This window comes from Rhododendron vialii, chromosome 9a, assembly GCF_030253575.1.
Source record: "Rhododendron vialii isolate Sample 1 chromosome 9a, ASM3025357v1".
In the NCBI taxonomy this organism is placed as follows: Eukaryota; Viridiplantae; Streptophyta; class Magnoliopsida; order Ericales; family Ericaceae; genus Rhododendron; species Rhododendron vialii.
The window spans coordinates 34,718,116-34,729,664 of record NC_080565.1 but is presented as its reverse complement, the minus strand read 5'-3'; the positions used below and the strand labels follow the sequence as shown (position 1 = coordinate 34,729,664).

Sequence of the window (11,549 nt, the reverse complement as noted above, 5' to 3'; positions counted from 1 at the left end):
AAGGTGACGAAAAAACCTAAATAAAATGAATTTAGCCCAAACAACTTGTTTTTCACTCAGAGACAACTTTTTGCAAAATATAATCATAATCTTAAAAGGCTTGCCCCAAAGCACCCTATTTTCATGTTAAAAAATACTTAGCAATAGGAGGATGGTGAGATTGGCAATGAATATCGTCATTGTAGTTAGAGCATTCACACACCGGCCGGTATGTGTTTGTCATTTCACTCTTGCCATTCTTGTTTTTGGCCAATGAATAGTATAATTTTGCCAAACAAATGGCCATACCTTTGTATGTCATTTTGTCAGTGTCATTTTTCTCCATTTCTCAATAAAAAAAAAACAGCAATTTTGCCATATATATTTCCTCAAATTGCAAATAAAATGGCATTTGCCATATATATGTGAGAAATTTTTGAGTTTGCGGGTGTACTGTTGGTTGCCATTTTAAAAAAATGACAACAAATTTTCTATTATTAAAAATAAAAAAGCAACCGGTGTGGTTGCTCTTGTTACTATCAATCATTAGTAGAAACTTGATTGTGTGACGGCAAATCCTATTTCCCCCTAATTTTAGTTTTACTAGTCAGTGTTAAGCAGCTGTCAATAGAAAAATCAAACGTGGGCTCTCTTAATCCTCCAATAAGTCAAACGTCACTAGTAGAATTCTGGGAAAGGTGAGCATTGATTTTAAAGTATTTTATTGGACTAATTAACTGATATGGCCAACGAGTTTGTAGCCCAATGACACTTCGTCATCTCTTTCATAAGAAAGATGAGAATTTGATTCTCGTCGGAGCCTAAGCACTTGGTGTGGTGGTTGATGCCCTTTGGGCTTACCGTCATATGCCGCTTAGCAGTACGCTTTTCTCATCCTTCTTAGGAGTAAACTATACATCTATCGAGTGGGAAAAAAAAACACAATAGGAATATTTTTTTATGGAGTGTTGATGAATATCACCTTCCGTGTTCATTTCTCTAACTAATGAAGTAGAATTGATAAACATTGCTTGTTAGCAAGCCCCTTAATAAGTTGACTCTGAGGGGTATGCAATTGGATGATCTCCGGTTCATAATTTGGACTAGATGTGACTGTTTAAATTTGAATTGTTTATTGTTGCAATCAATGGTTCTAATTTGCTCAGAAACTCTCCTGACCAGTCCAAATTAGGATCGTCTATTGTTGAAATCAATGGTTCCGATTTGCTTAGAGTCTTTGAGCAAATCAGAACCATTAATTATACAATATGTGATCCAAATTTGGATCGTCTCTTCTATTCCCAAAGTTCAACCGGAGAGAATCCAAACCCTCAAGTATCTACCTACCTACCTGCGTGCATGTAAAATCATTCAATTCATCCCAAAAATCAGGTTGACTATATAAATACGTTTTTGTACAAAAATAGTTATATGAACCTCCTTAGTTTAAACAATTTGCAAGGTTCTCTCCTCAAATTCTTTGTACGCAAATTTAGGCCTAGTTTGGTATTATAAGCCAAATGACTTATTTTTTCGTTCTTATTCATTTTTTTTTTTTGCATGTGTTAGTTTTTTGTTGACTTTTTTAGGATTATTGCTACATCATAATAAGAGGAATCTAATTTAAAAAATTATGATCGAAATTCAAAATTTTTGAATAAAGACGAAAATAAGCCAATCAGCTAATTATTTCGTCTTTATTAAAAAATTGAATTTCAATCGTATTTCTTTACTTTTTAGATTCTTCTCATCACGACGAAGCAATAATTCTCAAAAAATTGACAAAAACTAACAAATGCGATTTTTTTTTTGAATAAAAACAAAAAATTAAGCCATTTGACTTATAATGCCAAACTGGCTCTCACTTAGTATTAATAATCTGGCACATTTATGGCAATTGGATCGCATTACAGAGCACCGGTGGATGTAGAGGATTCTATTAAGCTCGTGCTTTTCAATCAAACTGATTTTAGCCAATCGAACCACTTCAACTAAGTCACATAATGTATATGTGTGTGAAAAAAAGAGAGGAACATCGTAAAAATGAAATTCACAAAAGCGAGGATTGAAAATGAAAAGGAAGAGTCTTGCCAAAAAATATAGGTGACCTAGCACCGAATATGGTCCACATCAATGAAGACTCACATGGGGGGTTTTTGTCACTTAAGGAATCATCTTTTGGGCCATTTTGGCCCACAGGTAAGAAAGAGCCACTGTTTTCACCTTGGGCTTTCATGCTTTACATACCCATTTTTCTTTGTACTTGGGCATTTACTGAAATACCCCCTTTCCTCCATGGGATCTGATGTCTTCTGTTTCGAAAATTTCTATGCCTCTGTGCTGAGAGGTTTTTGACCGTTAGATTGTGATTTTTTTTTAATGTTTTAAATCCAAAGGCCAATCAATCGTTCAAGTCAGACACTCCCATAATCCATTTTCTTTTCGTAAAATTTCTTTCAACTATTCATGGCAAATAAGTAATATTGCGGAGTTGAAGCGAAATATCCAAATCCATATCTTATTCTTTTCAATAATCCATACTTGTCAAATCATCATAAAAAAAGAAAGTAACTTCTTTTTTCTTGTTCAGATCAACAAAATCATGATATTTTTATTTATTTATTAGTTTACATCTAATGAATTTATCTGGACCGATACATGATTTTCTTTTAGTCTTTCTGGGATTGGGTCTTATATTAGGAAGTCTAGGAGTGGCCGAAAACTCTTCTGCACAGAGTATCCTTCCTCATCCTCACGAAAATTATTCAATAGTCCGAGAGTACTACTACGTGGTGCTCCGAACCATTTCACTACCACACATTCTCGTGGGGTCCACGACCAGACGTATAAACTCTACATGAATGTGTGGTTCTAGAGTGGTCCGGAGCACCACGTGGCGGTGCTCCGAACTATTGAGTAATTACTCCTCATCCTCCATCAAATAGTACAAAAACGTCCAAGCAATTGTGGACCTTGTTTAGTGGTCTCTCCCAAATTGATGTTTTTGGGGGCAGTGCTTTGAATGCGATGTATCAGTATCACGCAACGGCTGGACCCATTTATATATAACAGGTGGGCCTAGCTAATGTATGTAAGTGTCTTCCCACATGAACAAACAACCGTCTCTATTTGGTAATTGTAAGCTCAAGTTTCTCTCTCTCATTTTTTTTTAATGATGACTAAATGTCTGGATCAGCATGTGTGCACATCAACTGTTTTTTTTGGAGCCATGAATTTAACGATAGGGTAAACGCTCTGGTAGTCCTAAGTTTTGAAATATTTGACCTCCGTGAGATTCGAATATGCAATCTCATTGAGTACAAACACTTGTTAGCTTTCTCGTTCCTTGTCCAAAACCCTTGTGGTTTACAGTTGCTCACGTTCCTTAATTAAAAGTTTAGGGCTTCTTGAAATAGGACAAACTTAAAATAATTAACAAGATTCTGTTAAATCCACTGTCAAACTATTCATGAGAAAACTTGTGGCTCTGTCAATGTCTAATTTGCTGGAGCACTGGAAATTGCTATTGGAAGACCAGAAATACAGATTGATTCATTTGCAAGCAAAATAAATACTAAGAAGAAGGCTCAAAGATGGTCGAGATGAACTATTATGGTTGGTTATTGATTCGTCTCGATGATAGGAATCGGAAAAATGAAAAAAATTATTTTTATCCAAGTATTTTGAGAAATTACTATTCTTTAGCAAAAAATGTAACTTTTTTTTTACCCAAGTACTTTTCCGATTCATCTCATCGAGACGAATCAATAACCCACAAAAATTTGATGCAAAACTAACAAATGTGAAAAAAATTCAAATAAAGACAAAATTCGCAAATTTAAGTTAAGTTCAAGAGAACGCAGCCTTAAGCTAATATATATGCAGGGGTGGAGCCAATTAGTCGGCCGAACTGTGAAGAGCGAATCTCGCTCTCTCAATCCGATTGTGAAGGCCGAATTGAAATTTATAAGGTACCCATGATATATAGTGAAATTATACCTGCAATAGTCCGGGAGTAGTATCGCCATGTGGTATGTCAGACCACTTTAGAACTACACATATTCCAGCGAAATTTACCACTAGGTGTATGGACCCTAAAGAAATGTGTCATTGTAAAGTGTTCCGGAGTACCACGTGGTACTCCCGGACTATTGATACTTATTATGATAGTTATGGTAATTGTTCCCCCCCCAAAAAAAAAACTTGGTGGAGTCATAAACAAGGCAATAAACGATCCTTTCAAAAAAAAAAAAAAAAAAAAACAAGGCAATAAACAAAGAGAGAGATCGAGAAGATAAAGGAAGAAAGAAAGCATCCAAATATTCTATCCATACAACTCGGGAGATGACCAAATTCTTGTTCCGCTAATGCTTAACAAAGACGCAGAAAGGGTTTCGATACCCAAGAGAGCATCTTATAATGGACACCCTACCCTCACTTATTAAATTACTTTTAGTAGCTTATACTTTTGCTTGCCATGGGACACTCCATATTTTTCTGATTCTTCAATTCTCAGCCCTTGAAGCTTAATCAAATTCATGCATATTATAAGGACGTTATGTTTTACTATGTCGGTACGATATTGTCTTTTATTAGTATTAGACATAAAAACTCAAGGGTTGGCTCGGTAGTCAAAATCAAGACCTAAGCTCAAGTTCATATTTGGTCAGTTAAGATCAATTTTTCATTTAAGAAAATTGAGTTTGAACAAATTATTATTATTTTTTTTTGTAGGTGAACAAAAACTGATGGTGCTTGTAACAGTATATGTGATGCAACGGCTACTCGTGCCTCTTGACCGGAACTCTAATTTATCGTCGGAATCCTAATCTGCAAAACAGACAAGGGGGAGCGCATCTTTGCCTCTTGGTGGCAAAGGCCCTCCGATACCTAAGTTCGTATCGCGTACTAGACAAAACCCTAATTATCAGTAGGAAAATACGAATAACTACAATGTATTGTGTACCTTTTGCCTTTAGGTTTACCTCGTTTATATAAACATTTGTTTGTTTGCCAGTCAAGTATCCTTGTGGCCTTAGGTTTCCTTATCTCGTATGGGAAATCCAGGCTTCGTTGGATTCTCGTTCCCTTATAGAATCACGTCCAGAGTCCTCTTTTCTTTTACTGGCTGAACATCCTACTGACTGTTTCCTCTAGTGACTTTTCGTGTCGTCTGTCTTTATTGCTGACCACAGCCCTCATCGGCGGCGTGGTCTATCTTACTTATTCCGTGGTCTCGTGTACCACGTGTTCGGGTGCTAGTTGAACCTGTTCGGGATTATCTCCCTACATTTTTAAAGCTTTTCAAACTTTTAGCCTAACTCGAACAAGATATTACTTGACTTATCATGTAGGAGTATATAAAATTCAAGTTACTCGAAAGCGATAGTAGGGGTGCAAACGAGCTAAGTCAAGTTTTATAGTATTCGAGCTCGAGCTCGGTTCGTTTATTAAAAAGAGCCTCTGTAAACAAGTTGACCTTTTCAAGCCAAGCCGAGTTTTAAAGTGTCGAGCTTGTTCGTTCGATGCATGAGCCTACAACTCGAGCTCGGCTTGATTATTAAATGAGATGAGTAGAGCCTTAACATACGACCTGAGCATCGAGTTGCTCGCGAGTAGCTCTATTCGTTTGTATCCCTATCAAATAGTGACCGACACGATTGAAATCAACTCGCCTATAAACAAGCTAAGTAGGAATATATTTCTAAAACTGGTTAATTATTCAAATGAATCATGTACGTAAACAGTCAACGTTTTGGCTACTGAATTCGTCTCTTTTATCAGCCGTGAAAAACAGAGAATAAAGGTTTTGTTTGGTTGGGAGTTTAATTTAGTTTAATTTTGATAGTGGATAGAGAGAGAAATAAGGTAATGATTGAAAATAGAGGTAATGATTGGAGAGAGATAGAGAGAGATGAGAAAGTAATAATTGAAAAAATAGGGTAATAATTGGAGAAAAAAGTAGGATAATAATTTTAAAACAAAACTAAAATAAAATAAAATGGGAACCGAACAAAGCCAAAGTGATTCATTTTTCGCAAAGGTGGTAATGAGCCATTCAAAATTCCCAAAGCTTTTCAGTAGCACACTTAAACAAAACGAAAAAGCCATCATGCCACCCATCTAAAGCGAAAAAGCTCAACCAGAAACACAAACACCAACACAGAGAGAAGAAGAAAGTAGAGAGAGAGAGAGAGAGAGAGAGAGAGAGATGTACAGATTCAGCAACACGGTGATCGGATTCCTAAACCTCTTCACACTCCTAGCCTCCATCCCCATCATCGGTGGCGGCTTATGGCTGGCGAGGAGCAGCGCCACGTGCGAGACCTTCCTCCAGACGCCACTCCTCGTGATCGGCTTCGTGATCCTCATAATCTCCCTGGCGGGCTTCATCGGCGCGTGCTTCCACGTGGCGTGGGCGCTCTGGTTCTACCTGTTCGTCATGCTGCTCCTCATAGGGGCGTTGCTGGGACTGACCATGTTCGGGTTCGTGGTGACGGGCGGGGGCGGCGGAGCCGAGTTGGCGGGGAGGGTGTACAGGGAGTACCGGCTGGAGAGGTACTCGGCGTGGCTGAGGAACTGGGAGGCGAGGAACTGGGAGGCGATTAGGAGTTGCGTTGTGGGGTCCAAGGCTTGTGAGAAGATCAAGTATTGGACGCCGTATGATTATTTGCAAAGAGACATGACGCCCATACAGGTCAGGAAATGGTGTTTTAGGGTTTTTTTTGGTGGGGCTAAATAAGTAATTTTGATTATTATTTTTTCGTATTTGTTGATTTTTTTTAATCAATTTTATGAATTATTACTTCATTATGACAAAAAGAATCTAAAAAGTAAAAAATTATGATCAAAATTCAAATTTTTTTTGAATAAACACAAAATAAGTCAATAAGTCAAATTTTTACATATTTATAAGCACTTTGTCATGAATTATTGCTTTCTCATGACAAGAAGAATCTAAAAAGTAAAAAAATACGATCGAAATTCATTTTTTTTTTGAGTGAGCACAAAATAAGCCAATAAGTCACTTTGCATATTTAAAAAGCCCTTAGTTGGGGAGTTTCTATGAGAATGTAGACAAGACGTATATATGCACAAAGATTAAAAGGATAGAGATTAAGGTATCACACAACAAGAGAAAGGGGGTGTTCGGACAAATAAGTCATTTTGGCTTATTTTTTGTCCTTATTCAAATTTTTTTCGTATCACTTGGCTTATTATCATTTTTTTGGAGATTATTGCATCCTCACGACAAGAGGAATCTAAAAAGTAAAAAATTTTGACCGAAATTCAATTTTTTTTGAATAAAGACGAAAGTAAATCAATAAGCCAATTTTTTCGTCTTTATTCAAAAAAAATTGGATTTCGGTCAAATTTTTTTATTTTTTAGATTCCTCTTGTCGTGAGGATGCAATAAGCCCCAAAAAAATGATAATAAGCCAAGTGATACGAAAAAAATTTGAATAAAGATAAAAAATAAGTCACTGTGGCTTATTTGTCCGAACGGGGCCAAAGTCATTCGACTATGTTGAAGCTTTAAACTCCCGACAACCATATACTGCCCTAACCTGAACTCGATTGGTTAATGGGCTTTGAACCTATCTAGTTCCGGGCTCTTTTATTTGAGTGAGCCTCAAAAAATCATTTTCGCTAGAGAATAAATAAGATATAAGCAAACAATTGATATTTTTCTTTCGAGAAAAATTTCAAGCAACTGCAACCAAATGGGGTAAAAAAAAAAATCCGTATCTACTGGATTTTTCGCTTTACTTTTCCATCTTCAAGGACCAGGACTTGTTTAATTGATAATTTTTTCCTAAATTTGTTTATGAGATATATTTTTTCAAAAGAGACAATCTTCCAACAAAAAAAACTTTTCAGATTCTACATTATATTTTCGCTAAAAATGGATTCGATATAGAAACGAGGAATATTTGGCTTAATTTCATGCAAAAACATACTGTAATAACAACTCTAGCGGAACGGGGCCTAATTAACTTTTGCGAAATTATGTTCAGTCGGGTTGCTGCAAGCCGCCAACATCATGCGATTATGGGGCAACCGTGATGGCCCAAGACCCGGACTGCTACCGGTGGAATGCCCCGAACTTGCTTTGCTACGAGTGCGATTCGTGCAAAGCCGGTGTGCTCGAAAGTGTGAGAAACGATTGGCACAAGCTCTCGGTTCTCAACATTGTCATGCTTGTTCTGCTCATTGGCATCTACTCCATCGGCTGCTGCGCTTTCCGAAACACCAAACGGGCCGATACCGATTACCCGCATGGCGAGAACTACATGACCAAAGTCCGCCCCAGATGGGATTTCCACTGGTAAGTCGGATCAACCATGCTCCATCACCTTTCCAATTGATAAGTAATTTTTTTCTCAATATTTGGAAAAGTCGACTCTGTTAGTTATAGTTAGCGATGTTTGAACCCCTGTCAAATGCGTGCGTGAGAGTATATATATACATGATGTCGCACAATGAATCACAACTCTCTCATGTACGTACTGCTTGACTCGTAATTTTGTCGTTCCCGTATATATTTCGTGAGAAAGTTTCGAGTCATTTTTTGATTGGGTCAATTTTGTGTCTCTCCCCATGACATGAAAATGTTTGTGGGTGATTGTGTAATTGTCACGGAGTGGTATGTTTGTAACTCTTGTTTTCCAACTAAATTCCATTTCCTAATTTCCACATTGCAAAATTATTTTTGAAACCATATTTCAGAAAACTTCTCTAAGAAACAAACAGACCTTCTGGAAAATAACAAAAGAACATTTTGAAGTTTGCAAAAGCTGTTTTCACGCACGAAATTCGAATAATATATTATCACATATATATACAACGTCTATTAGTAGGTTTTTTGGTCTAAAATGACAAAAAACAAAAAAAACGAGGATTTTAAAAAATTGGTGAGGTGGGTGTTAATTTAGTTTTAATTCTAAAAAATTAGCAATTTCGTACGTACTATCTGTGTATTGACCATTTCATTTTGGTTTGATTTTGTAATAGGTGGAGATGGTGGCATGACAGAAGACACCAGATTTATTAGCCAGAATTTTCTCTCTATTACTCTCTCTCTCTCTCTCTACCCTTTCTCTGTATTTTCTTCTCTCTCCAATTCCCACTTTGTCTACTGGTTCTATTAAAAGATGGGACATTTCAGTTGTTTTTTCAGCGTATATGTGGGCTAACTGCTTTCAAGCGACTTGGGACTGCCGGACTGGGAATAGCAGCATTCAAGGCCTCTTATTTTCCCACATGCTAACTGCTTTTTTGTACAAAGAAAGATTCGACTCTATCTCACAGATCAACCATGTGTTTTTTTTTTTTTTGCTTTTGCTTTATTAGTATTTGGGCTTGTGAGTTGTGAAACCTAATTCGACATGGGTCGCGCTTCGCTTGGGCCAGTGCTCTTGAAATCTAAACATAAATATTATGGTAATTAGCAACGTAATACTTACAGTATTATAAATATACACCCGCTCTACGTTGCTTAAACTTACTTCAGGGACATTGAATATCTTCTCGGTTCTCTACCGGCCGGGTTGGAATTGGGTTTGTGTTTATGTTGCAGCCTGCATCGGGCCCACATGAAGGGTGAGTTCATTCTCATCCTAAGTATTTCAATCTCAAACTCTTAAAATACGAGTTCAATCGGCTAGAATATTACGGGGCTTGTGCCAACAAAATAAGAAAAGGTGCATGATTTGCGGAACAATTTACTGTAATTTCGTAGCATGACATGATTTTCTTCATGGGAGTTGGTGAAGCAGACCTGAGAGAAAAAAAAAAAAAAAGGGTTGGCGAAGAATTTTAAGGTTTGGAGCGATTATTCCTTGAGGGCGACAAAGTAGTCTTATTAGTGGACCTAAAGAGATACTAGATAACCAAATTAAGCCCAATGGCAAACCAGAAAAAAAACATGCACGAGGTTTCTCTGCCCAACGAAGAAATCAAACGAAGAAATTGGCAACAAAGTCTTAATTTGTACTAAGGAGTTGTTCTGCTAAATGACTTATTTTTTTGTTCTTATTTAATTTTTTTTTCATTTATTAATTTTTCGTCAACATTTTATAGATTATTGTTTCGTCATGACAAGAGGAATCTAAAAAGTAGTACAAAATTATGATCGAAGCCAAATTATTTTGAATAAAGACGAAAAAATTGGCTTATTGGCTTATTTTTGTTTTTATTCAAAAAATTTAGGTTTCGATCGTAATTTTTTAATTTTTAGATTCCTCTCGTGAAGAAGAATCAATAATCTACAAAAAATTGACGAAAAACTAACAAATGCGGAAAAAATTTGAATAATGACAAAAAATAAGCCATTTGGTTTATTTAGCCGAACAACCCCTAGGAAGTACTCACTCACGTTTTTTTGTTTTTTGTTTCTTTTGGTAATGCACGGTGTCCCGGGCCAGCTTGCGGGCACCTTGGACTAATCCTTACAGCTTCTCCCACAATCGTTTAACACGCTTACGCGTGAGAGTGAAGTGGCCCCAAGAATTATTGGTAAAAAGAATTGAATCTAAGATGTTACGATGGAGCAAATTAACACCTAAGTCCCAACCCTTGGGGTTACTCCCTCATGTTTGCTTATCATTCTGTTCAATTCTCTCTCTCTCTCTCTCTCCAAGAGTTTGGCGTTTGTGATTGTGAATGTTTTGAAATAAGTTATCGATCATAAAGAAATTGAGAACAACTTATGCTCCAATTTGCATGGAGTGGTCCAGTACTACTGATGAATTCATTGAACGTACTACTGATGAATTCATTGAATGTTCCAATGAAGACTTGTCTTCTTACAGTTCAGGACCACTCCCTAGTCCCTACCATTTTCCATCTTGAAATAGCTCTAGAAAACTTAAATCCACTAATCCTAGGGCCTACCTCCCCCGCCCAATTGCAGTGAGCGCAATTAAAGTCGAAGCAAAACTCTGTACAGACAAACTTTAAAGGACTTGATAACGCTTGATAGCTTGATATATTTCGGAACATGATACCTTGGAATGTAGCAACCGGCAAGAGCATCCGCAATGATAATAATCAAAATCAATAACCAAATGTGACACGTCAGTATTTGATTATTCATTTAGTCCATAATCAAACTTAACAACCTCCATCTCCACATTGGTTATTTTTCATCCTCAACCAAAAAAACCCCCACAATACACAATGCACATTTGTCCAATCGCAAACGAGTTTCAATTACGCACTCGACCACACCAAATTATTCACCTCGATGAGACGATTCCAATGTGAGATATTTTTGAGTTTGGTTATTAATAAAAGTTGTTAAGTTTGGTTATGGAACGGGTGGAATTTGATTATTTACTAAAAGACTTGTAACTTTTTTTATTACAAGTAATTAAGTAATCACCCATTCCACTCCCAGATGTTATTACAAGCAATGAGTGAAGAGGTCCCAGATGTTATTAAGTAATCACCCATTCCACTTTCAAGCAATGTGATATTCTATTTCCTTAACAGTTGCACCCTATAGCTGCAGTCAAGTTGGGAAGTTCCTACTCCCAGAAAAAACTTCCAACAAAACATCGACCGAT

At 36.8% G+C, this 11,549-nt stretch overlaps 1 protein-coding gene across 1 annotated transcript; it reads left to right on the top strand.

Moving 5' to 3' along the window:
* Positions 1 to 6,016: 6,016 nt before the first annotated feature.
* LOC131301266 (tetraspanin-6-like) lies at positions 6,017 to 9,424 on the top strand. Its single transcript, XM_058327451.1, has 3 exons — positions 6,017 to 6,676; positions 7,998 to 8,308; positions 8,995 to 9,424. Exons 1-3 carry the CDS (start codon positions 6,191 to 6,193, stop codon positions 9,032 to 9,034), a joined length of 837 nt encoding a protein of 278 aa, XP_058183434.1. The 5' UTR covers positions 6,017 to 6,190; the 3' UTR covers positions 9,035 to 9,424.
* Positions 9,425 to 11,549: the final 2,125 nt, after the last annotated feature.

Bases quoted from the DNA above. Each gene is read 5' to 3' on its own strand.
- LOC131301266 (XM_058327451.1), top strand. From the start codon at position 6,191: ATGTACAGATTCAGCAACACGGTGATCGGATTCCTAAACCTCTTCACA. The intron at 6,677-7,997 runs GTCAGGAAATGG...AATTATGTTCAG, and splicing joins GAGACATGACGCCCATACAG to TCGGGTTGCTGCAAGCCGCC. The intron at 8,309-8,994 runs GTAAGTCGGATC...ATTTTGTAATAG, and splicing joins CCCAGATGGGATTTCCACTG to GTGGAGATGGTGGCATGACA.